At 56.4% G+C, this 22,075-nt stretch overlaps 9 protein-coding genes across 9 annotated transcripts; 3 read left to right on the plus strand and 6 right to left on the minus strand.

The window, feature by feature from the left end:
* Positions 1 to 533: 533 nt before the first annotated feature.
* Positions 534 to 2,333, minus strand: LTHEOB_1963 (Cytochrome p450; the record flags this gene model as incomplete). Its single annotated transcript, XM_035510722.1, has 5 exons — positions 534 to 536; positions 595 to 838; positions 911 to 1,545; positions 1,643 to 2,191; positions 2,277 to 2,333. 5 exons carry the CDS (start codon positions 2,331 to 2,333, stop codon positions 534 to 536), a joined length of 1,488 nt encoding a protein of 495 aa, XP_035364903.1.
* Positions 2,334 to 4,156: 1,823 nt separating this feature from the next.
* LTHEOB_1964 (Patatin/Phospholipase A2-related protein) lies at positions 4,157 to 6,711 on the minus strand (the record flags this gene model as incomplete). Its single annotated transcript, XM_035510723.1, has 4 exons — positions 4,157 to 5,615; positions 5,787 to 6,010; positions 6,064 to 6,353; positions 6,555 to 6,711. The coding sequence occupies 4 exons, from the start codon at positions 6,709 to 6,711 to the stop codon at positions 4,157 to 4,159; spliced, it is 2,130 nt and encodes a 709-aa protein (XP_035364904.1).
* A 1,312-nt stretch (positions 6,712 to 8,023) lies between these two features.
* LTHEOB_1965 (uncharacterized protein) lies at positions 8,024 to 8,609 on the plus strand (the record flags this gene model as incomplete). The annotated part of the gene is made up of 2 exons (XM_035510724.1): positions 8,024 to 8,180; positions 8,248 to 8,609. The coding sequence occupies 2 exons, from the start codon at positions 8,024 to 8,026 to the stop codon at positions 8,607 to 8,609; spliced, it is 519 nt and encodes a 172-aa protein (XP_035364905.1).
* An 839-nt stretch (positions 8,610 to 9,448) lies between these two features.
* On the minus strand, positions 9,449 to 10,401 carry LTHEOB_1966 (Competence damage-inducible protein; the record flags this gene model as incomplete). The annotated part of the gene is made up of 4 exons (XM_035510725.1): positions 9,449 to 9,605; positions 9,804 to 9,994; positions 10,182 to 10,256; positions 10,312 to 10,401. The coding sequence occupies 4 exons, from the start codon at positions 10,399 to 10,401 to the stop codon at positions 9,449 to 9,451; spliced, it is 513 nt and encodes a 170-aa protein (XP_035364906.1).
* Positions 10,402 to 13,376: 2,975 nt separating this feature from the next.
* LTHEOB_1967 (Ubiquitin conjugating enzyme protein) lies at positions 13,377 to 14,249 on the minus strand (the record flags this gene model as incomplete). Its single annotated transcript, XM_035510726.1, has 5 exons — positions 13,377 to 13,516; positions 13,570 to 13,753; positions 13,867 to 13,896; positions 14,025 to 14,070; positions 14,206 to 14,249. 5 exons carry the CDS (start codon positions 14,247 to 14,249, stop codon positions 13,377 to 13,379), a joined length of 444 nt encoding a protein of 147 aa, XP_035364907.1.
* A 1,177-nt stretch (positions 14,250 to 15,426) lies between these two features.
* LTHEOB_1968 (Glutaryl- dehydrogenase) lies at positions 15,427 to 16,859 on the minus strand (the record flags this gene model as incomplete). The annotated part of the gene is made up of 4 exons (XM_035510727.1): positions 15,427 to 15,473; positions 15,532 to 15,641; positions 15,695 to 16,610; positions 16,661 to 16,859. The coding sequence occupies 4 exons, from the start codon at positions 16,857 to 16,859 to the stop codon at positions 15,427 to 15,429; spliced, it is 1,272 nt and encodes a 423-aa protein (XP_035364908.1).
* A 580-nt stretch (positions 16,860 to 17,439) lies between these two features.
* LTHEOB_1969 (DNA repair protein) lies at positions 17,440 to 18,673 on the plus strand (the record flags this gene model as incomplete). Its single annotated transcript, XM_035510728.1, has 2 exons — positions 17,440 to 18,105; positions 18,158 to 18,673. The coding sequence occupies 2 exons, from the start codon at positions 17,440 to 17,442 to the stop codon at positions 18,671 to 18,673; spliced, it is 1,182 nt and encodes a 393-aa protein (XP_035364909.1).
* Positions 18,674 to 19,497: 824 nt separating this feature from the next.
* Positions 19,498 to 20,289, plus strand: LTHEOB_1970 (uncharacterized protein; the record flags this gene model as incomplete). Its single annotated transcript, XM_035510730.1, has 1 exon — positions 19,498 to 20,289. The coding sequence occupies one exon, from the start codon at positions 19,498 to 19,500 to the stop codon at positions 20,287 to 20,289; it is 792 nt and encodes a 263-aa protein (XP_035364910.1).
* Positions 20,290 to 20,363: 74 nt separating this feature from the next.
* LTHEOB_1971 (MOSC domain-containing protein) lies at positions 20,364 to 21,480 on the minus strand (the record flags this gene model as incomplete). Its single annotated transcript, XM_035510731.1, has 4 exons — positions 20,364 to 20,389; positions 20,442 to 20,507; positions 20,625 to 21,405; positions 21,460 to 21,480. The coding sequence occupies 4 exons, from the start codon at positions 21,478 to 21,480 to the stop codon at positions 20,364 to 20,366; spliced, it is 894 nt and encodes a 297-aa protein (XP_035364911.1).
* Between the last annotated feature and the right edge of the window lie 595 nt (positions 21,481 to 22,075).

The following is a 22,075-nucleotide window of genomic DNA, read 5'->3' on the forward strand; positions in this document are numbered from 1 at the left end:
CCTCTCAGCTGTAACATAAAGCATGGGGGCCATGTTCCGGGGCAGACTTCATTGTCCTTTTTCGTGTAGAGCAATTATGGCCGCTTCACCTCCGATTCCGATAAGTACGCGGATGCAGCTCCTTGCTAAATCCCTCGCCGTTTGCAGGATGCAAGCCACCATAAAGGACTGCAGATTCCGTGAGTGGGTAATTTCTTGGAAAACCATGATCACAACTCTTTTTCCCGCGAGGAAGAGGCGTTCCACAGCGTACCGCGTCAGGCGGCTGAACTCACAATTGCACAAAGCCCCGCTCACAATATGACTTCCCGAGCTTGGCAGCCTGGTCCAAATATGCATCAATCAACTTCCGGAACACATTTCGACTTTTTGTGGTTGGACCGACAATACGATTCCGCAGATTGCAAGAAGTGATACCTGAAAATTTAAAATTATCTGAATGTTATGTGTACAGCATGCTTGCTCAACACAACCGAACTAGAGACCGAAACTATGGTAATACACAGCTGAGAAGGATTCGTCGGTTGCAGATCTCACTACCCACCTCGTCAGCTATTCAGCCTTCTCCAACCCCCCACTTCAAGAAAGAAGAACCCTGCACTCATGCGCCTGCGGGTTGATAATGAAGAAGTACACCGGGCGCATGCTCTCATCCGTCGTGCTAGGCGCCAGCCTCGCCTTCGGGTAGCGCCAGAAGAAGGTCGCGACGGCGCACCTCAGCTCCATCTCGGCAATGTGCTGACCGATGCACACCCTCGCGCCGCCACCGAAGGGGTTGTACGCGGCCTTTGCCTCATCTGACATGCCGCCTTCTTTCAGCCAGCGAGTGGCGTCGAACCTGGCACAAACAGTCAGTCAGCCTTGCCCAAAGCAGGAGGGGTCGTTCTCTCGTGGTGTGCAAAACACTTACTCATCAGGCCTATCCCAAATGCCCGGATGCCGATGCAGCGACCACGACTGCGTCGACAGCACCGCCGTATCCGGAATGTACATGCCTCCCACCGTCGCGCCGCCAGGCGGCGTCTTCCTGGGCAGACTCCCCGGCGCGGCGCCATACAAACGCAGCGTCTCGTGAATGATGGCATTCAGCAGCGGCAGCTGCTCGAGGCGGTCGGAGGCGAAGCGGGCGTCGACACCACCACAGCTCTCCTTCTCTTGGCGCAGCTCGTCCAGCAGGGCGGCGTGCAGCTGGGGGCGGGCCAGCACGCACCAGACGAGGAAGGTGAGGGTGACGGCGGTGGTGTCGGAGCCGGCGATGATGAAGCTGCGGGCCTCGCGCGTGAGGACCATGTCGGACAGGTTGCAGCTGCCGCCGGTGCCCTCCTTCTCGGCCTCGGCGAAGATGCTGGTGAAGATGTTGCCCACGCCCGCGCTGCCCGTCTTGCGGCTGTTGTCGACCGTCTTGGCTGCCCAGTCGAGCGTGCTCTGCTGCGCCGAGAAGAGCTTGCGGAGGGCCGGGAGGGGGATGTATTTGAGGATGGGCATCTCGGCGCCGATGCCGGCCGCTTTGGCGTTGGCTTCTAGGGCGACGATGTAGTCGTTTTTCTGGGTGTTGGTGTGTGTATCAGCATCGCTTCATTTCCTTTCTGTCCCAACCCCCCCATCATTGATGAAAAAAAAAAACAGTTGCAAAGAAACTCACCTTTCCGACGTGCAGATTGTCGAAGCTCTCTCCAAACGTAATCTTCGAACTGACATCCGACGCCATCAGCACCCACCACTTCATCACATCGACCTCGCCCCTCGCATCCGCGCCCGCATCATCGCTCATCCTCTCCACCGCCAGCTCGATCTTCTCCCTGATCTCGTCCTCCCAGTGCTTCCTGATCTCCGTCTTGCTGAACGCCCTGGCGTACACCTTGCGGCGCTGCCCGTGCGGCCGGGGGTCCAGCATGGCGAACAGCGCGCAGTCCTCATCATTCGCTTCCATGTATCCCGTGAACTTGCGGTACCAGCCGGCCTTGCGGAACCCGCGGCCGTGCCGGTGCACCTCGCGGAAGAGCTCGGGGTTGTTGAAGGCGATCTCGCCCGGCGCGATGCGCACCACGTCGCCGTAGTGTCGGTGGAGGTCGTCGATGAAGTAGTTGCGCCGCCCCTTCATCGTCGCCCATTTGAGCGGCAGGTTGGTGAAGCGCGTGTACCAGGGCCCCGGGATCTTGCGGAGCGGGCCGGTGAGCCCCTTGATGAGGACCTAGTGTTTTTGGACATTGTAAGCTTTGGCTGTGTTTCCTTCCTCTCTCAAAGTCATCATCCCTGATGGACTGGTCATGACGTACCTGCAGGACCCAGGCGCTACAGGCGAACAGCAGCGCTAGAAAAACACGGGTAATCATTTTGAAAGATGTCGATTAGCAACCCGTCAATAACGTGCTACTAAAGATAGGTAGGATTTCAACTCTTGCCGTTTCGAAGGAACAGACGGCCTGCGCCATATCTCCTTATATATGAGTTGGGCTTCCCCGCACCCTGCGTTGTAACGACCCTCGTTCCCAATCGATCGGTGCCTCCAACCACCGATCTGTCGGACATAAGTAGTGTTGCAGGTTCGGTCTATTCCCCTGGTGATGTGCATAGTCGGTCATTCAAGCATTGGCGCTCGGCGCTCGCGCAATTTTAGGTCCCGACATACGGAGAGGTCCCGACATGCGGAGCGGTCCCGCGACCGTACACCCCCTATGAAATATGTAATCGAACATTCGAATACCCGCTGTGACCATCCGCCCCTCATGGACGTCAGAGTACGTGTTGTCGAGCGTTAGGTGCGTGTTTTTTTGTACGTACCAAGGGATGTTTCAGAGCGTAATAACATAAGCACGCCCTATCTGTGTTACCCGTTGAGCTCATGTATCTTTTAAATGTTAAACAATTCTTACTATGTCTTGTATAATAGCAATCATCTATTGCGAAGCTGCGGCGACATTTTGCTTTGAATTAGGGTTAGACTATTGTATGCATAATTTCCCTAACAACCTTAATACACCCGATCACCTCTGTTAGCTTTCCAGTACGCCTCTCCGAAAGTTTGACAACGTCTATCTGAATTCGAACGTTCGATCACGTACTGTCGAACGCCAGGGGGCAACGGACGGACCTAGGGTGGCGTCGGCCTCCGGAAGTGCCGAATCGTCCGGCCCGCACGCACCTATGAGTATATGCGGCCTCCTATTGGACGAGGAAGTACGTGCCCTTCTACCCAAAACAGTGGGGCAACTGTATTGGACGTTTCCAACCCGTTAGACAACATCTTCTTGTCGCTAAAAAGCGACGGGCGAAGATCTCCCTCGGCCGAAATGCACTTGCGTCTCCAAACTGCAAAGCGCTCACCGATACTTCCTTACCCCGCTTCCGCGCGTAAGTGCTGCTGCATAGCATGGCGGGTGGATGACGGGAGCTTATTGCAAACTCGCCACCGTATCCTTGAAAGACTAGAGATATCTCTTTCGTCACCGCGTGGTCATACGGCAAGGTTTATTCATCTGCGACCTCGGCGTAGCAGCTGCCGGTATCATTTCGGAGCCAGGTGGTGGTGGTGGGCAGTCAATGACACGGTTGGATGAAACTCGTCTACATCTTTTCTTTTGGTCTCCCTTTTTGATCTCGTGAGCGAGAAGCGCCCCTCTTTGCCCCACCACCCCAATGACTTTCTTTTTTTTTACTCCCTCTTTTCATGCGTTCATGCGTTTAACAGGCCCTTTTTTGCTATGTACACGTCTTTCTGGGCTTGACTTCCTGCTGACCACGACTACTATAACACAAAACCAAGGAAAAACCACCCATATTGCAGGAAGATGGCGGCTAGAGTATAGTACAAATGACGCGCCTGTCTCTACCTCTTTTACACATGGCCCACCAACAGGTCTTTAGTGAAAGGGCGAAATTGTACACAATCCTTCCCAACTTCCGCAAATGGCAAATACATGGAGCAAGAGACAAACTCCACGCAAAACACGTACCCCCACGGCAGACGGGAGACCGCCGTGGAATGTAGACAACTGAATGCACAATACCGTCTCCGTCATGGAAAAACTCGCACACCCCACACATGAAACCAAGCTCTTTACCATGAATCATAACTGCCAAACATAAAAGAAAAAAACGACACACACGACGGAGAAATTGGGGGGTATCACAAACTTTCCCAACACGCATCATCACCTCACCTCTCTCTCCCCTTCCCTCTAGCCGACTGCTCCCCAGACGTCCTACCATCTCCGCCCTCCGACCTTCTCCCCAACCCCGACGATCTCGACGTCTTCCCATCCACCACCTCTTCCGCATCCCCGCTCGCCCTGCGACCACCACCACCACCCTTAACCAAGCTCTTCAAACTCCTCCTCCCCTCACCCGCATCCGCCGCATTACTCCACCTCACCACGCCATCCGCATCGTCCGCATAGGCGCCCGTCAGCCACCGCCCCATGTACGTGTCCCACCTGCGCGGGTCCTCATGCGCCGCCCGCTCGCGCGCGCGGCGCTGGCGGACCAGCTTCTCGGCCGCCTGTCGCACTTTCACCATCGGCGGCGCGTACGTGTCGTACTTGTGGTCGAAGGGGCGGTGCAGGTACGCCGCCGTCGCCTCTTCCATGCGCGTCAGCGTCCGGCCGCCGGGGACGGGCTTCGGCTGTTTCTTCTTTTTCTTGCCGTCTTGAGCTGCAGTGTCGTTGTTTTGCTTTGGCTGTTGCTGCTGCTTTTGCTGTTGTTGTTCTGGCTGCTTCTGTTGCTGCTGATCTTTTTGGCTATTGGACACGGTGTTGCTGTTGGTGACAAGGCTGTCGGACGACAACGAGGGAAGTGTGCCGGAGGAAGTTATGTCTGCGTCGTCGTTGAGCCTGGTGGTAGGGATCTGGAAATCCAGACGCCTCCGGTCTGTTCCCGTATCCTCCCGCGGCACATGCTGGTCACGAAGCACGGCGGCCGTGCAGCTGGAGAGGATAGCTGGCGCAGAGGAGGACGCGATGTTGTTCTTGTTGGATGGGGCAGGTGTTGCCACGGCCACGGCCGTCGCTGTCGCTGCGGCGGCAGCAAAAGCCCCAGGACCACCCCAGACTCCGTTCTCCCAGTTATCCAGCTTCATCTTCTCCAGCCCCTTGTCGACATTGAGCCGCTTATACCAAGTGTTCTCGCCCTTGGCAATGCGCACCATGGCGCGGTGCTGCTCCTCACCCTCGGTGTATTTGATCAGCACATTCTTAAACACGGCAAACTTCTCTGCCATTTTCTTCATCATTTTGCTCGTGCCAAAGGGCCCCGGCCACGCGCTTGCGAATCCGTCCGCGCTCTCGTCCGGCCGCCCAGTGCCGATGGACAGCAGCAGCGCTGGGTCGCGGTGTTCGCCGTACAGCGACACAAACTCGGACCACGCCGCACCCGCCGGATTGTTCTCGCGAATCCCGCCGTCCTTGAAGCCCATGATCTCGCCGCGGATATCTGCCTCCAGGATCTTGAAGTAAAAGGGTGCTGCTGACGTGGCCCGCGTGACTTCCCAGATTTTGAGCTTGTCTGCACCTTCGTTGTAGAGGGTGATGTAGTTAGGGACGTTGATATAGCGATGGTCGTAGGTGCGGAGCAGGTGCGCCTCATTCACTCTCTCGTTGTGGGTAGCGGTGAGGCATATTCTGTAATACATGTTAGATTATCTGTAAAGGAGAAACATCACTCCCTGTATGAGTAGCTGAGCCATTGTCCAGACGTGAACGTGGACTTAACAGCCCTACATTCACGTCCGGACGATAGCTTTTACTACCCACATGTAATGTTTTTCGCGAAGAAGTTTCGGGTGGACGTACGAGTGGCAGATTTGCTCTCCAGGCCGTAATACCAGAGAACTAACGGGGTCTTCCTCCTCTTCGACATTCCAAGGGAACCAGTCGTTACCATCGCAAGTACCGTTAGGGTGTGTCTTGCAATGGCGCTTCACGATCTCCTTGACGGCTTCTTCCAGGGGCTTGTGCCGATATTTTGTCGTCAGAGGCACTACGCTTCGTCTTGTACCAAAGAGGTCATTGCCAACCTGTTCGACCTTAGTTTCCATGGATCTTGAATGCGGCGCGCAAAATCACGTACCTGTCGGTAGAGCTCCAAACATTGCGGTACGCTCATGCGTAACCTTCCGAGCATTGTTGCTATCAGGCCTCCGGTACTTGTTCCGTACATGAAGTCGAAGTAGTGCGCGGGTAACAGCTCGTCCTCGTTGAATGTACGCGGTTCAAACGGTGGTGTGGAGGTGCCGTCTTTCCGCCGGGTCGCCGCTTCTGCTGCCTCTTCCATTTCAAGCTTGCGCTCCCATTGTGCGATTTCGTGCATGAGCTGTTGGACCATCAAGAGGCTCGAGTAGCCGCGAATACCGCCGCCGTCTGCAAAAAGTCATTGTCAGCCACAGTTGAAGCGCATGTCCGGACGCGGATGTGAATTTTCAAAAATTTACAAATACGTCCAGACCTGGGGCTCAGCTACCCACGTAAGTCGGTTGAGTAGGACGAACGAATGAGCTGCCGCGTGGACATTTGGCGAACTCAAGCTCGAACCTCATGCAACCCGCACATGTGCGCACGTACCTAGCGTAAGTATCGCAGGATCCCACGGATCTTTCACCGTCCGCGCCCATTCGCTGCCATTTGAGTAGTCGTCATCTGCGGAGGCGAATGTCCGTACGGTTCGAACGCTGCGAGGTCGTTGGGGAGTGCCGGTCGTGTCGACCCTCAGCGCCGCCATGGCGTTGAACGATCGGCACGCAGTTCACTGGCTGTCGCGCTCAGGCCAGCTGGATTTGCAGTTGTTGTCTGTCGGGGAGGCGATTCAGCAGCGGGAAGCTCAGAGAGCTAGTCCAGCGGAGATTAGGATAGGAACGCGGGAGAGAAAAAAGGGTCCTGGCGGGCGATTCAGCGACGGGAAGCTCGCTAATCTTGGAGAGCTAGGCTCCAGCAAAAATCAGGACAGGAACGCGGCAGAGGAACAAGGCTCGCTGCGGCGCTAACGGAGCTCTCGCCAATTTCCCGGGGGTGAGAAGACGTAAGCTCTCGAAACAGCAGGCGCTCGGGAAAGCGGTAGATATACCGGCGGGCGAGAGCTTTGGGCGATCCAGATGGTTTCTGGGTGAACGACAAGGCGACGGGACACGGACTGCTGTGGGGGTGGGACGTCTCTTAGTCTTATTAAACAGCGGGCCCCCGATCCGCATGATGCACGCTCTGGGGGTTGCTGCAGGCCCCTTGGAGCGGATGTGGCTGCGAAAATCTACTATTTTCGATCAAGTGGCCGCGACTTTTACGGGCCGTGGAACACGAGAGGCCATGAGTACCTGGCCATCAGCTCAAGTGCGTCATAGCCAAAGAGATTTGCGCGGACGGCCTGCGGGATTAAGGGTGGCGCCGGGCTCGGAGCCGGGCCGTTGATGGAAGCAGCGAGAGCATCGTGATCAAACCGTTTGATGGGGTTCTTACGCAAACCGGCGTGGTGGTTAGCTACTCGAGCTTTTTGCTCCTTCGCACTGGTTGTTTGCGCGCCCATCATGCGTGCCGACGCATTTTGCTTTGCAGAGGTGTGGGCGCTGGTCAGCAGCGCGTGATGCACGGCCATTGGCTAGCGTGCAGATCTTCAGAATCAAAAGACTGCCGGGTCAGCAGGCTCTGGGGCGTGTGGCGTCGCGGCCGGAGGATAATGTCGGGACGGAATCAGGATGGGGATCCCGCGGCACACCGTGCGACTGCAGGCACCTCGCCACTGGCTGCGGGCAGAAGCGAGGCTGGCAGGTGCAGTCTGGGGCGATCCTGCCAACGCTGAGCCACCACGCGCAAGGCGCAGCCCAACCCAGCTCTACAAACAAGTCTGCCCACCTCTTACTCACCGCCCAGCAACTTCCAGAACCTGCCTGTTCCTGTCACTCCACAAGCCCAACACTTTTCGTTCTCTAGTCATTAAAAGCGCCCTGCTGCCTGCCGCCCTTCACTTACCGCTCAACCCGCCCTACGTCACCACGGCGCCATCCAACGCAAAACCGCAAACTCCACGCTCCACCGGCCCCGCAATGTCGCGGACGTGGAACACCGATTCTACCAGCTCCACTAGGAGCGCCGAGAAATTCGGCCTCGATGATAAGGACAACTCCAGCATCTTGGTCTACAAATATCGTACCGGCCTGGATCTCTCGTCGCAGGAAGACCTGTGCAAGGCACTGGACAAAGGTACGTCGCACCAAGCTTCGCCACAATTCGAAAACACAGACACTCATCGCTTCGCACCATTTAAAAGATCCCACCCTGCGCGTTACTCGCAAGCACATTCCGCGCGGCGACAGCAGAGTCGAAGTGAAGCGCGAAGACCTCTGGAACGACGAGGAGAAGAGCACCTACTCGGACTATCCTAACAGCAAGTCCGGCTTGGCCAGCGTCTGCCTGCCGCGCAGCATCTGGTTTAAGCGCATGCTCTTCAACCAGTTCCAGGACCTCTACATCGTCTCGCCCGAGACCACGCCCACCAGCTCGCTGAACGGCTCGCCCGAGTCGTCGCAGTGCTCGCCCAGCAGCACCTGGAACCATCGCCCCGACCACGACGGTCAGCATAATCAGCAACCGCAGGAGCAACATCAGGACCACAATCCAGATGACCACTAGCGTCGCGATGCCTAATGAAGCACGCGCGAGGTTACAGAGTTGCGCTGGGCGACTGGCTTCTCGCTAGCTCTGCAAACGGCCGCAAAAAAAGATAAAGGCATATTTATGAGACACATCGTGACTCAGACCTTGTCCTTTGTGGGCGCTAGTACATACAAAGACGCGGTCGTCCAGTCACATGGCTCCCTGGGCCTGGACCTCACCAACGCGGTGCTGCTGCAAGGCTGACCCAACTTTTCCGTTGCTTTCCGATTCGATCCTATACCCCCTATACGCTTTCTTTTCTTTTGCGTGTGATTCAGCGAGGGCGTTCTTCCTGGCTACGAAGACTTAAATAGGCGTTCCAATTTTGGCTATTGGATGGCAGATAATCATGACACATCACGCACAGCTATTTCATTTGTAAGACGCCAGCATGGTGCTGGAATCTAGACATAGGTCACATGAACTGTGCAACATTTCGTTTCAAAATAGTCAGTGATGTGCAACATTACCAGCCACGCGAGGAACACCTTGCTGCCAGCGCTTCGAGCACTGACAACCTGCACGTATATCCCAGCATGGTATATCCCCACACCTCGGCCATGCGGACCGGGCGCGGCGGACTTCACATATCAGGCACAACTTCCTCATTTGTGCAGTGCCCACGTGGTACACGTTCATGATCGTTACCTATCACCACCCCATATCACTGTCTATCGTCACATCCTGCCCACCCCTACAAGATCCCTTGCCTGCCCGTACCAATAGCGTCCTGGACATTAGATAGCCCCCGCTGACAAAAGAAAAAAAAAAGGAAATGAGCCATCCAGTCCCCACTCATACACCCTTTAACCCTTTCAAGGCTTCACGTCACCCTTGATTAGGTCCCGCAGCAGCGTCAGGCCTTCCACCGCGAACTTGAGCATGTTTGCCTCCCTGTCGCCATCCAGCCCCGTGTCGACCTCCCTCGTCACCGTGCCGGCCGCCGAGGTGACTGCAAGTGCGACGTAGCCACTACAGTCAGTTAGTATTGGTTTCTTTTTTTTTTTTTCCAAAGTCCAAGCTGGTTTCCACATAACATCCTCGGCGGAACCACAGCTATCTCAAGTAATAGAAGAGGAAAAGCACGCAAAACGCACTCCTAAATAAGGAAATAGAGGGAGTAGAAGCGAGAAAAAACAATGAGGATGGGAGAAGAGGGCTAGAGCTTACGGCGTCCTGTTCTTCGTCTCGCCGCCGGTGGGGCCGGCGGTGCCGCTCTCGCAGACGGTGTAGGTGGTGGTGAGGGTGCCGCGCACGTGCTCGGCCAAGCCCTTGACGATCTCGGGCGTCGGGCCGGCGTAGTTCCTGAGGTTCTCTTCGGTCCAGCCGCCGTAGGCGACGCGCGATTCGAGGGTGTAGAGCTATAGAATTTGGTGAGCGGGGAAGAAAGTTTAGTTTAGGTTTGGGTTTTCGATTTGGATTTGTTTGAGCGGGGGGATCGTGGTGGTGATGAGTATGGAAGGAATGAGGAGGATCAAAACAGGGCATTGTTTCGTGACGTTTTCTTGAGTTTGAATAGTAAGAGAACACGCAAAGACGCGCGCATACCTGAAGACCGCCCTTGAAGATTGAACTCGCACCAGGCGTGGCTAGGATGGCGGCCGAGGTCAAACCTCCCGCAGCCTTGTCCAGAATCAGTAAGATAACGCAGTTTGAACTCTGCCGGCGGAACCCATACCGTCTCAACAACGGAAAGCGTCTCTCCCCTCTCCTTCAGCAACTCTGCGACTTCCTTCGAAACGGCCTTCAATTCCGGGGGCGGGAACATGATTGCAACGGCTGTGTAGGATGTGTAGGATGCAGCGATGAGACAACGGCGGGCCGATTAGCGAAGATTGGCAGACGCGATAAGCGGGCAACTCAAAGACGAGAGAGAGAGGAAAAAGCAAAAGAGCAAAGAAGGGGGATCGCGAGGCGGTGCAAGTTGTTTTAAATGGGGCTGGTGAACCATACGAAGGTTTTATTGAAGATTTAAGGATTCTACATAACCCCGAGATCTCACATCTCACACACCACTGCCACGCGCCGCCCTCACTTCCCGCTGACGCAAACGCCCCTCCCCGCGCCCGCCGCACGGGTGCCCTTAGTCAAGGAGAGACCTCCGTCCACGGCAATCCTCGAAACAGCTTAAATCACGGAGCGCCGCCAGCGCCACAAACGCCATTAGCGCGGCTCCCAGGCCCTGAGTATCGTACGTTTTTTTCGACCGCTTCCCATATGAAGAGCCCGAAAAGCTAGGGGCGCCGCTGATAGCCAGCCATGTTTACCTGAAGGCGTTCATGGTCGGTTTCGGCGCCGCGCGCTTGTCGCGGATGAGGATGCCGCTTCGCTTTCTTTCCGAGCCCGCTGATAAATTGATGGGGATGGCGTTGGGCGATTATTCTATGTTTAATAATGCGGCGGCGGAAGTAACAGAAGCCCTCGCCTCGTTCGGCGCGAACGAGCCTAAAATCCTGGCCTTGCTGGGGAAGCCAGCGATTCATGTGCCTTGCATTGCGGAGTAAGAGAAAAAAAAAAGGGAAAAAAGAGAAAACGGAAAAGAGACGTCTCAAGGCGAAGGCGAACCGTGCAGTTTAAGGCAAACAGCTACCAGCGCACGATGGATGAGAGACAGCGGAAGCGGCTTCATCAGGCGCGCTACCTTTCGGCCTCAAGGCAACGACCCCCCCCGTCGGCAAATGCACGGAGAAACCCTTCAAGTAACCCCCTCGTGCCCCTCCCCTTCATCGCTGTCCTCTGTCGGAAGTGCGACCGAGTAGGCTAAACCGCGGTGTTGATCGTCGCTCGCGGATGTTTCCTGCGAATGACGTATTGTAAGCTCGGAGGGGCAGGCGGGGGAGACTGCAAAGGGCACAGAGATAGCATCATGCAGCTGTCGCCTCCCTGCAGGCCGGCAGGCAGCTGGGCTGCAGCGCCACCAACACAAGGACGCATGCAATACCGCCAAATCCCAGCCCGCAGCAATATTGCACAACGTTCGCAAAACGTTCCGATTTTCCCACGAAATCTTAATGTTCGCTGAGAAGGAACAAAAAATGCCTATCATTATAGCGAAATGGTCACTGATAGGTCGCCGATTTGCTCAACTATCCGAATTCAAGCGAAAGGAAAACACCAAAAATATAAAATAAAAAATGGCGCTGTGCATCACAAGCCTCACCGCCGATTATACCTAGAGCGACCGCCCCGATTCTGGCGTGATACGTGCATCTGTTACATTCGATGATCCCATCTCCGGAGCGCGCTCCAGCACATTGGCGAGGATCGAAAAGAGAGACAGCAGCTGCCAGCCAGTCCATTGACCCATTGGGCCAACCCCTCCCTCTTGCGCGCGCGCGCGCGCGCGTAAATCCAATTCCCCGCTGCAGCTATCATTGATCACGCGAGATCGGGGAAAGAAGGGTGCACAGAATCAAATCTACGAAAGGTGTCTGAGCTGATCGTGCATGAAGAGAAGGGTGGAGCGAGGGGGGAGAGGCACAGTAAATGTAGGCGAACTGCTCCCCCTGCCGGACCAACAGTTTTAAAATAGCGCCGAGTTTCTAAAAGAGGTACGAGCCGACCCGACACACGAAGCGGGGATGCAAACCGGGCACGACCATTCGTTTACATTATCTCAAATAAGGTTCAGATATCAGGGCTTCCAGGGCTGAGTGGGGAGGCGCGCGAGAAAGCGGACATCAGCTGACAACAGGAAAAGTAGGCGCTCAGCCCGATTCTCATGCCTCGGTGTTCGAGGGAACCCAAGATGCATCCTGCACTCCTATAGGCAATAATCATCGCTGCAATTCTGCTAAAGAGAGGTTCCTATTAGTCCGCAATACGCGCCCCGACGTCGACATAGGGCAATAATGATGCTACTGCACGCACTACACTTGAACGAGCAAAGATGATTCATCCCATCTCTTCTGTCCAGGCGAAACCTTGGAAGAGACAGAGAGACGGTGTAGATCAACGTTGAAGCATTGGTTCAGAGCGAGTGAATCTGAAGGCACTTATCAAGATTGTTTTCAACTATTGATTCATCTTCGGAAAGTAGCCTGGTAATCGGGTCAGTCCAGCACTTTATATGGACCGGAGCGTCTGCCACCGACATTTGCTTTTCCCTTCTCTTACGACTGGGATGGTGGAGCTTCATCCTTGCAAGTCATGGGTATCGGATCTTGACGCGACGCTTCCTACATCACTCGTTGATCTGAAGCTCTATTCCCGGATCAAATATGGACATATCACTGTCGTATTCGATTGTTATGCATGATTGGCTGTCACTAGGGCAAGGCTACGGAGGCAGTGCAAGCGTAATCAAGGAAACGGGGCTTACGGAAGGCAGACCCACGAACTCGGGATCGAACAAGGAGAATGTGCATCACGTGCGGTCTATTAAAAGATGAACAGCGAAGAAACCATGAGAGAGAGAGGTAGGAAATGAAGAAAGTCGTCCCGTGCAATGTCTCTGAATTTGAATCTCGCATGCAAACTGGAAGAAGCCCTGAATTCCTAATACTCCCGTTTCGTCAAAAAGGCCGGATATGCATCATGAAGTGTCGACTCGACCCAAACAAAGAGGAGAGAAGGAGACATGAGTTGTGAGTGATTTTGGGGAGCACTCCTTCGATAAGCGCTAGCAGGCCGTTCCTGGCGGAGTTATAGACTTCTTATCCATGCCATCACCCTAAACCTCCCAAGCAAGCAAGCCGTGAAGAAAGAAAACCGAGGACACCTAAAGCCATGCAGGAGAGTCGGCTAGATGGCGTACTTTCGAGTCCACTCGCGGGCCGTCGCCTCGTACCTGGCGCGGTCGGTCTTGTACACGTGTGCGATCTCCGGGACCAGCGGGTCGTCGGGGTTAGGGTCTGTGAGCATCGAGCAGATGGAGAGCAGAACTGGATGCGACGTCAGCAGATGGGCGGCGCATGGCCGGGATGAAATCACGTACCCTTCGAGATGGTCAAAGCCGGGCTCCACTGGTCCCTCAGGATGTCCAAGCAGATGCTGCCGTTGGAGTTGATGTTGGGGTGGTAGATGCGGGTGGTGAAGTTGACCTTCGGGGGCTTGAAGGGATAGTCGGTGGGGAAGTGAATAGCAAGGAAGAAGACGCCGCCGGAGTAAGGAGAGTCACCCTGCGGTTCCATAGTCAGCAACAGATCTGGTGGATGTGGCTTCAAGAGACGGCGCGTTTGAGGCTCGGCCCCTTGGCGTCGCCTCCGGCCGCCAGGAGTAGGGAGCAACTTACGGGGCCCATGATAGTCGCTTGCCAGTGGAACTGTTGTCACAAACTAGTCAGCCTTGTGGTTCTCGATGCGGTTCGAGACGGTGAGGACGGCTCGCATCGCCGCTGCAGCCGCGGGCTCGGGTTGGGGGTCGGGCAGGTGAGGCGGGAGCAAAGCGTACCAGGTCATCGCCGATGGGGCCGGCAGAGCACGAGGAGGGAGGATCACTGCGAGATATCTGTCAACACGGGTCCGGGCGATGGAGTCTGGGGGCTGGCGGCTGGTGTTGGTCGCTGGGAGCCCCGCACCCGCAAAGTTGTCATGCGAGCGCGGCGGCTTTGAGCGCGAGGGAGAATACGTACCGGCCGAGGTCAGTGAGTTCCTTGTTAATGCGCTTGAGAGCCATGGTGTGCGGTGTGTGGTGTTGTGGACGAGCCGGGTGAGTCGGTCGGGTGCGTGTTGTAAGTTGGGTGGGCGATGGGTTGAAGATTGCAGCGTAAAGGGAAGTGGGCTGTGGCACGGCAATATAATCCTGGGTTAGCGCCTGGGAGCGTGGCTGCTGCCCGAACGTGGCCGGCAGTGACGTATCGCCGAAAACTCGATCCCCGACCTCGACTTGAGACGGCAGACCCAAGGGCTGACACTTACAGCGACGCGAGGAAGACCGACGGCCCAGCGGGAGGCAAAGTGGCAGGTGTAGGAGGGGGCGGCGGCGCGGCAAGAGCCCACGGCGATGGACTTTTTATGCAGCCCAGCGGCCGGCGGCGAGGACGCCGCAGCACACGGCCAGAGCAAGCAGGCGCACGAAACCGGAAGAAGCGCCCTCAGCCTCATGCACCTCACGTCTATTGAGTCACCAACGCCGCCCTGGCAAACGCACCTCGCGCGCGAAGAGGCATGTCACGTGCTACGTCCTGAAGAATTCCCGCCCAGCAGTACGTACCTGCGTCAACCACTGTTTCTCCGCCACCTGCAGCCTTACACTGCGACGCGTCCAACCTCCTGAGAGCCCGCTCCCCCGGCCCTTGTCTGCTTGCCTACGTCCCAGGGTACCTGCCGTGGCGCAACGTTGCTCTCTCTGCCACCGGAGCCTGGAAGCCTGTATCAGCTGCCTCGGTCACGACCTGCAGCACCATGCGCGTTTGTCATCTCCTTGCAGCCACGCGGCCGAGGAGGGGCAGCCCGCAGTCTCGGCGACCGCATCGCGGTTCCCTCGAGCTTTGTTTTCTCTGTGTGACCTACTCGCTCGGGCGGCCGTCGCCAGTTGATCTTCCTGGTCTCTCGCAAAAGCACGCGTGAGAAAAGGAACAACCGGGACCTTTCCGAAACGGCGAACGGCTGAAGCTTTCTCTTATGCTACTTGAAACCTCACACTGTTTGAGCATTGCAGATACGAACTCGACTCGGCCAACCGCGGGCGTTGGCATCCGTCAACCGCACAGCTACCGAGACATTTTCAAGTTTTGCGCTGTTTTGCTCGGCTATGTACCCACTTTCTGATCTGAGGGCGCTATTGCGTGGCTGTAACACAGGCAGCGCCCGTGGCTTATCCTCTTCCCCGGAAAAGCAATGGGATTCCCAATCTACACGAAGGCTTGGACGCCGGTGATGGCCCGTCCAAGAATGAGGGCTGGGGGGGTATCAATGTCAGTGGATGCTCGTCTATATCCGCCGTACAGGCAACTCACCGTGAATGTCGCTCTGGCCCTCGTACGTCTGTGTCACGAAAAGGTTCGCAACATGGCGGCCGATGTGGTACTCGTCGCTGACGGCGTTGCCACCGAAGATCTCTTGCAATCTAGCGTCATGTCAGCAGATCGACTCTGGACAAAAGGGGTCGAGCCGGCATACATCCTAGCGTTGACGAGAGCCCGGTCACAGTTCTGTCTCTTGATCATGGAGATCATCTCCGGTGTTGCCTTGCCCTCATCCTTGAGGCGACCGACCTGAGCAGAAGCCAAAATGCCGTACGCCGCATCGGTGGTGGCGTCGGCGAGCTTCTTCTGCACCAGCTGGTACTTGGCGAGCGGGTTGCCCTTGAACTGTTTTCTCTCAAGCGCATACGTCCGGGCTCTCTCAATGCAGTCTTCCAGCGCGCCCATGGTCCCCCAGGCAATTCCGTATCTCGCCGAGTTGAGGCAGCTAAACGGACCCTTCAATCCCTCGATGTCGGGGAACATGTTGGCTTCGGGGACAGGGCATTCATCGAGCTGAATCATGCCGGTGATTGACGCCCTCAAGCCATTCTTGTTGCTAATCTTAGGCGTCTCCAGGGTGCCGGGAGGGCATTGAGAGCGCTCAACCAGGAATCCACGGATCTTACCCGTGCTTTCCAGCTTAGCCCAGACGAGCATCACGTCAGAAATAGGAGAATTGGTGATCCACGTTTTGGCGCCGGAGATCGAGAAATATCCCTTCTTGGTAGGGTGTGGCTTGGCCGTGGTCTCCATGGAGCCAGGGTCGGAGCCATGGTTGGGCTCTGTCAGACCGAAACATCCCAGGATCTTGCCCTTGGCCATGCCCGGCAAGAACTTGTCCTTCTGCTCCTGTGTTCCAAACTCCTCGATGCCGCCCATAACGAGCGAGCTCTGCACCGACATGCCGGATCTGTATCCCGAGTCCACGCGTTCGACGGCGCGGGTAATGAGACCCGACGCGACGCTGCTGACGCCGGCACATCCGTAACCCTGTATGGTCGCCCCCAACAGGCCAAGCTCGCCCATCTCCTCCAGGATCTTCTTGTCGTAGTCTTCGTTGCGGTAGGCCTCTGTTCCGCAATCAGCACACCGTCTGCCAAAACCTCGGGTCAATGCAGACCTAGCACGCGGGGCAGCATGCGCTCTTGGCAATACGACTCGGCCGTCTCAGCTATAGCGAGCTCCTCGTCCGTAAACAGATTGCTGGCACCCAATGGGTCCTTGTAATCGAAGCCGTGAAGCTGGCGACGGGCGAGCGGCGCAGCGCGCGCAGAGGCGCTCAATTGCCTTGCGGCATGACGGGCGACGGGTCTGAACATGGCGCAATCACACGATCAAAGAAAAACGGGTAGCGAGCAGGAAGAGGAGAGCAAAGAGGCAGCTCTTTGCTAATATGTAATGAGGGCCGACACGGCGATGATATGGCGGGTCGGCAACCCCACACCAATCAGGCGTGTGCAGCCGACTCCGCGCCGAGGCTCGCGGCGCAGGGACATCTTGTCGTAGGGCGGCCTCGGAATCGGCAGGCGTCCGCGAGCGCAACGCGCGGGAATACTTCGCAGGGCTGTCGGGAACACACGCCTGCCTTTCCCGTCGCTTGTGCTGCAAGAGAAAGGATGTCTCGCGGCGGCCTGGCCCGCTCGATCCCAGGGCGCGATCAGGCCGAGCACATCAGACCTCATGCACGGCACGGGCTGATACGGGCCGAGCAACGACCGTGACGTAGGGCTGGCGCGACAAACCGCGCTAGCCCCGAAACGCGCGTTGAACGAGCGAGACGCGCTTTCTGCCTAGCAGGCGTCATCCTCGCGACGTCGCCCGCGCAACTCTCTCACCACGCCCATTGTCCGCCACACAACGCCGTTTCGCAGAGCCCGTCGCCTCCGACAAGCCGCAAAGATGGGTATCAAAAACCTCTTCCCGATCATCAACGACAATTGCCCCGGCGCAGTCAAGACGGGCGAGATCAAGAACCAGTTCGGCCGCAAAGTCGCCATCGATGCGTCCATGAGCATCTACAGCTTCCTGATCGCCGTGCGCTCCGACGGCCAGCAGCTCATGAACGAGACGGGCGAGACCACCTCTCACATCATGGGCATGTTCTACCGCACGCTGCGCATGGTCGACAACGGCATCAAGCCGCTCTACGTCTTCGACGGCGCCCCGCCCAAGCTCAAGTCGGGCGAGCTCGCCAAGCGCTTCCAGCGCAAGTCCGAGGCCCAAGAAGCCCACGAGGAGGCCAAGGAGACCGGCACCGCTGAGGAAGTCGAAAAGTTCTCGAGGCGCACCGTCCGCGTCACCCGCGAGCACAACGCCGAGTGCCAGCGCCTGCTGAAGCTCATGGGCATTCCATACATCATTGCTCCCACTGAGGCTGAGGCTCAGTGCGCGGTGCTGGCGAGGGCAGGCAAGGTGTACGCCGCCGCGTCGGAGGATATGGATACGCTCACCTTCAATTCGCCCGTGTTGCTGCGTCACCTCACCTTCAGCGAGCAGCGCAAGGAGCCCATCCAGGAGATACATTTGGACAAGGTGCTGGAGGGACTAGAGATGGATAGGGAGCAGGTATGAGATTTCTTCCGCAGAATCGGCGTTGATTCATCCTGACCTGTCACAGTTCATCGATCTTTGCATTCTCCTCGGATGCGACTACCTCGACCCCATCAAGGGCGTTGGCCCAAGCACCGCCCTGAAGCTTATTCGCGACCACAAAAACCTCGAGGGTGTCGTCAAGTTCTTCGAGAGCAGCAGCAAGTACACCTTGCCTGAGGATTGGCCCTACAAGGACGCTCGTCTCCTCTTCCTCGAGCCTGACGTCCGTTCAGCGGACGACCCCGAGTGCGAGTTCAAGTGGGAGGCGCCAGATATCGATGGTCTGATCAAGTTCCTGGTCGAGGAGAAGGGTTTCAACGAGGATCGCGTGCGCAGCGGTGCGGCACGCCTGCAGAAGAACCTCAAGTCGGCGCAACAGAGTCGTCTGGAGGGCTTCTTCAAGCCGGTGCCCAAAACGGCCGAGGAGCAGGCCAGCCTCAAGAGGAAGAAGGAAAAGGAGCTAGAGGAGAAGAAGAAGAAGCAGAAGCTGGCCGCCAAGGAGAAGAAGGAGGCCAAGGCTAAGCCGAGGGGTACTGCATGAGGGCGGAGCGGATAATCTCGAGCGCACAGACTCCGTCACGGAGATATCGGCATGAAGCAAAAAAAAAGGCGTTGGTGGCATTATCACGGGTTTCTTTGCTTGGGTGGCTTTGAGCTGGGTATTCGGCGTCGATATAGCGTGAATAGGCAGAGGCCTTTCTTTCGTCCACATAGATCCTTAGAAAGGGTCCGAATAACAGTGGCTAGGACAGATTCATGAATGAACACGGAATGAAAACATTCTTCGTGGAACTATTTCCAACTTCACCTTATTTCTTTCATGAGTCGAAGTCGAGAATGATAACTCATGTCATTTTCTGGGTAAGTTTGCTGTTCGCCAGTCAGGCAATCTGTCGCACATGGTAGAATTAGGGACTACAACACTTCAACTACATGATACACACCCCATGGTTTGATTGTTTACTCAATCTGTTAATTGTTAATTTTGAATGTAATAGAAAGACACGCAAACTAAATACATGTACTAGATATTTCTTTCTCTAATCATTTGCTCTGTTCTCTACTAAGCTATGCACAGGTACTATACGCACGGAGATGGGGAATCGTGAAGAACTGAGTAAAACGTTGTTTTAGAAAATGGCAATTACACGTGCAAGGGGAAACTTTGGGTCGTAGCTACTGGTCGGATCACCGAGCATCCAACGCCGTATACCCGATTGCTATCACAAGAGAAATCCTATTTAGCTCAACATTTATTGCCTATAAGCTACTTGCACTTCCTACTACAAGACTCAGTCAAGTGTCCTAAGGAGTAGTCCCCACCCAGCGCAGCTAAAGCGCATTCCCACCTACACAAAAGAAGAGATGCAACACCCTCGCCCCAAGTACTACTTCGTCCGCTCACGGCCAGACAGTCAGAGACACCAACACCAGCGCAACACCAACAGCACCAGCCCCAGCAGCAACGGGGGCGGGAACAGAGTCAGCTTCCAACTCACGCCCACGCTCCGCGTCGACCGCAGGCGCTCGCGCGATATGACGCCACCACCGTCAAGCCGCCGCCGCCACCACCACACATCTTCCCACCGCCATCGTGATCATGGTGACAGCGGCGGCCATCCAGCAGCACATCATGGAGACCCGCGCCGTCATTACTGCCGACCGGCCTTTGTCACCGCAGCTAAGGAGTTGCTCGAGGCGCTAGACGCAGCGCATACGGTGTGCATAGGACTGCTAGATGCGCACAAGAAAGATACGGAGTCGTTGAGGCAGTTTGCGGGGCGGAGGGTGTTGGATGTGGTTTGGTGTGCGAGGGTGGGTGAGGTGGGTGGTGTTGATGGTGAGGATGATAAGAAAGGAGAGTCAGAGAGGCAGAAGTTAGGTGGTGTTCTGGAAAAGGTGGAGAAGGCGTTGGCGGGAGTGGCGAGGGCAAAGATTTGGGAGATTGGAGAGGATGGCGGTAATGTGGAGGAGGAGAGGTTGGTGGAAAAGGTCAAGGATTCGAGGGAGATTTTCCCGGGCTTGGTGGATATGGCGTTGCGGGAGGTGAGAGGGATGAGAGACTTGGTTGCAGAGATGGTGCTGTTGGAAGCAATGCTGGAGAGCGTGCTGAAGAAACAGAGCGAGACTACTGCAAGCCAACGACAATTGGAGTAGGGTGGTAAGAAGTAGCGAAAGTTAAGCGGTACCAGCCCGCTCAAGTTATCTTCAGCGCCGTCCACATACCTAGTCTAACTACCGCTAAGGCCTGGCCAATCTGTAGATCGTGGTCAGTCGCTATGTACCAAGTCATTCTGATGTTGACTCACCAAATGTCGTCCTCTCCTTGTTCCGCCTCAAAACTTTGACTTCATCGCCAACGGCCAAGTGCTTTCCTGCGTCATTAGAGCCCGGGAAACCATACCTACCAAAGACAGGGCTCCACTTGGATCCGACATCGACTCTACGGTCTTTTTGGAGCTTCTTCAACACCTCTCCCGTTGGTCCTTTACCTGGCTTTCCAGTGGCATAGTCAATGTTGATGCTAGAGCAGCGAACACAGTTGTGCGTGAGGGTCACGGTGGCATCCCCGATCTGGAGCTCGGCCCAAAAGTCCTCTTCCCACGGCTCATCAGCTCCCTCGATGACGATGTTAGGCCGGAACTTGGTCACATCCATGTCGACTCCATCAGGTAAGCGATCGGATACGTTGTTCAGGGAAGACTGGGACACAACGAGGTAGGCGGCACAGTCCTGGAAGGTGACGGTATCCTTTTCTTCGGAGCCGACCAGCGGGAGGTTGCTCGCGATGGAAGATAGCCACGACTTCGGCTGCTGTTCGTTGGGAGAACGCGACATCAGCACTTGGCGCCTGTTGTCGCCAAGGTAGACCAGCTTGACCGTGTAACCCAAGCAGGCCGAGAACCAGTCGTTGTACGGGGAACCCATGTCAAAGGCTTTTGTAGGGCTCTGGTGCATTACGACCTCGACTTCCGGCAGCCCGGCTTGGTCGGGCTGCAGCGGGATTTCTAGCGAGTCGGGTTTCTTCCCTGAGTCGGAGGGCGGACGGAAATCGACTTTGATGCTGCCCTTCTCATCGGCGCCGTCTGGGTAGATGATGGTGGGATGGAAGAGGGTCAGCTCGGGGAAGTAGACGGTGTGCATGTTCTTGAAGCTGCCGTCGTCCTGGACCTTGAGCAGCATGAAGCGACGGTCATACTGGAAGCCATTCTTGGTGATGGTGGTTGACGGGGTTGGCGTGGGCAGCAGCGCCTTGATAGGGTACGTATACAGCTGTAGACGCAGTGTCAGAGTGGGGTGCATGTCTCACACGCCTAGGTAACGTACTTGGCCGATCTTCAATGGCATTGTGGCGACACGCTGACAAAAGCAAAGGGCGAATTTGGATTTCAGAAGGTTGAACAGCAGCAGAGAGGCGACCGAGGCCAGAGGGCGGACAGAAGGCCCGGTAGCTACGCGCTGGCACGTCGTGAGTCGCCGACGCTCGCCATGCGGGGTTCGCACATCGCAGGTATCGATAGGCGGCGATGATGACAAGCCTACTCCCAACTAAGCTTACAAACGCGCGAACAGCAACCGCCGCAGGCCCGCCGGGCTTGGCGGCGACGGGCACTCCGAGCGGTTCAGAGGCGTTGGGAGCAGGGCTTTCGACGGTGAGTGAATGATGGGAGCTTGGCTGTGGCTGCAGCCCTTGTGCAGAGGGCGCGTGGTGGTCTTGCGCTGCACGCGAGGTCCATGTCACAGCAGTCCGCCACACCAGGACCTGTTTTGAGGCGCCCAAACGAGCAAGCGACCTTCGACGCAGGCTTCGGGAAGGTCGCGCGCCGACACAGCGTGGCCCAAAGGGCGGATGAACCTGTTGATCGTAGGCGTCGCCGGTCGAATCAGCGGTGAGAGCGCGCTCAAGCTCGGAGGCGAGGGCGCGACTAGGTGTGGCTGAGTC

Source organism: Lasiodiplodia theobromae (assembly GCF_012971845.1).
Source record: "Lasiodiplodia theobromae strain AM2As chromosome Unknown scaffold_5, whole genome shotgun sequence".
In the NCBI taxonomy this organism is placed as follows: domain Eukaryota; kingdom Fungi; phylum Ascomycota; class Dothideomycetes; order Botryosphaeriales; family Botryosphaeriaceae; genus Lasiodiplodia; species Lasiodiplodia theobromae.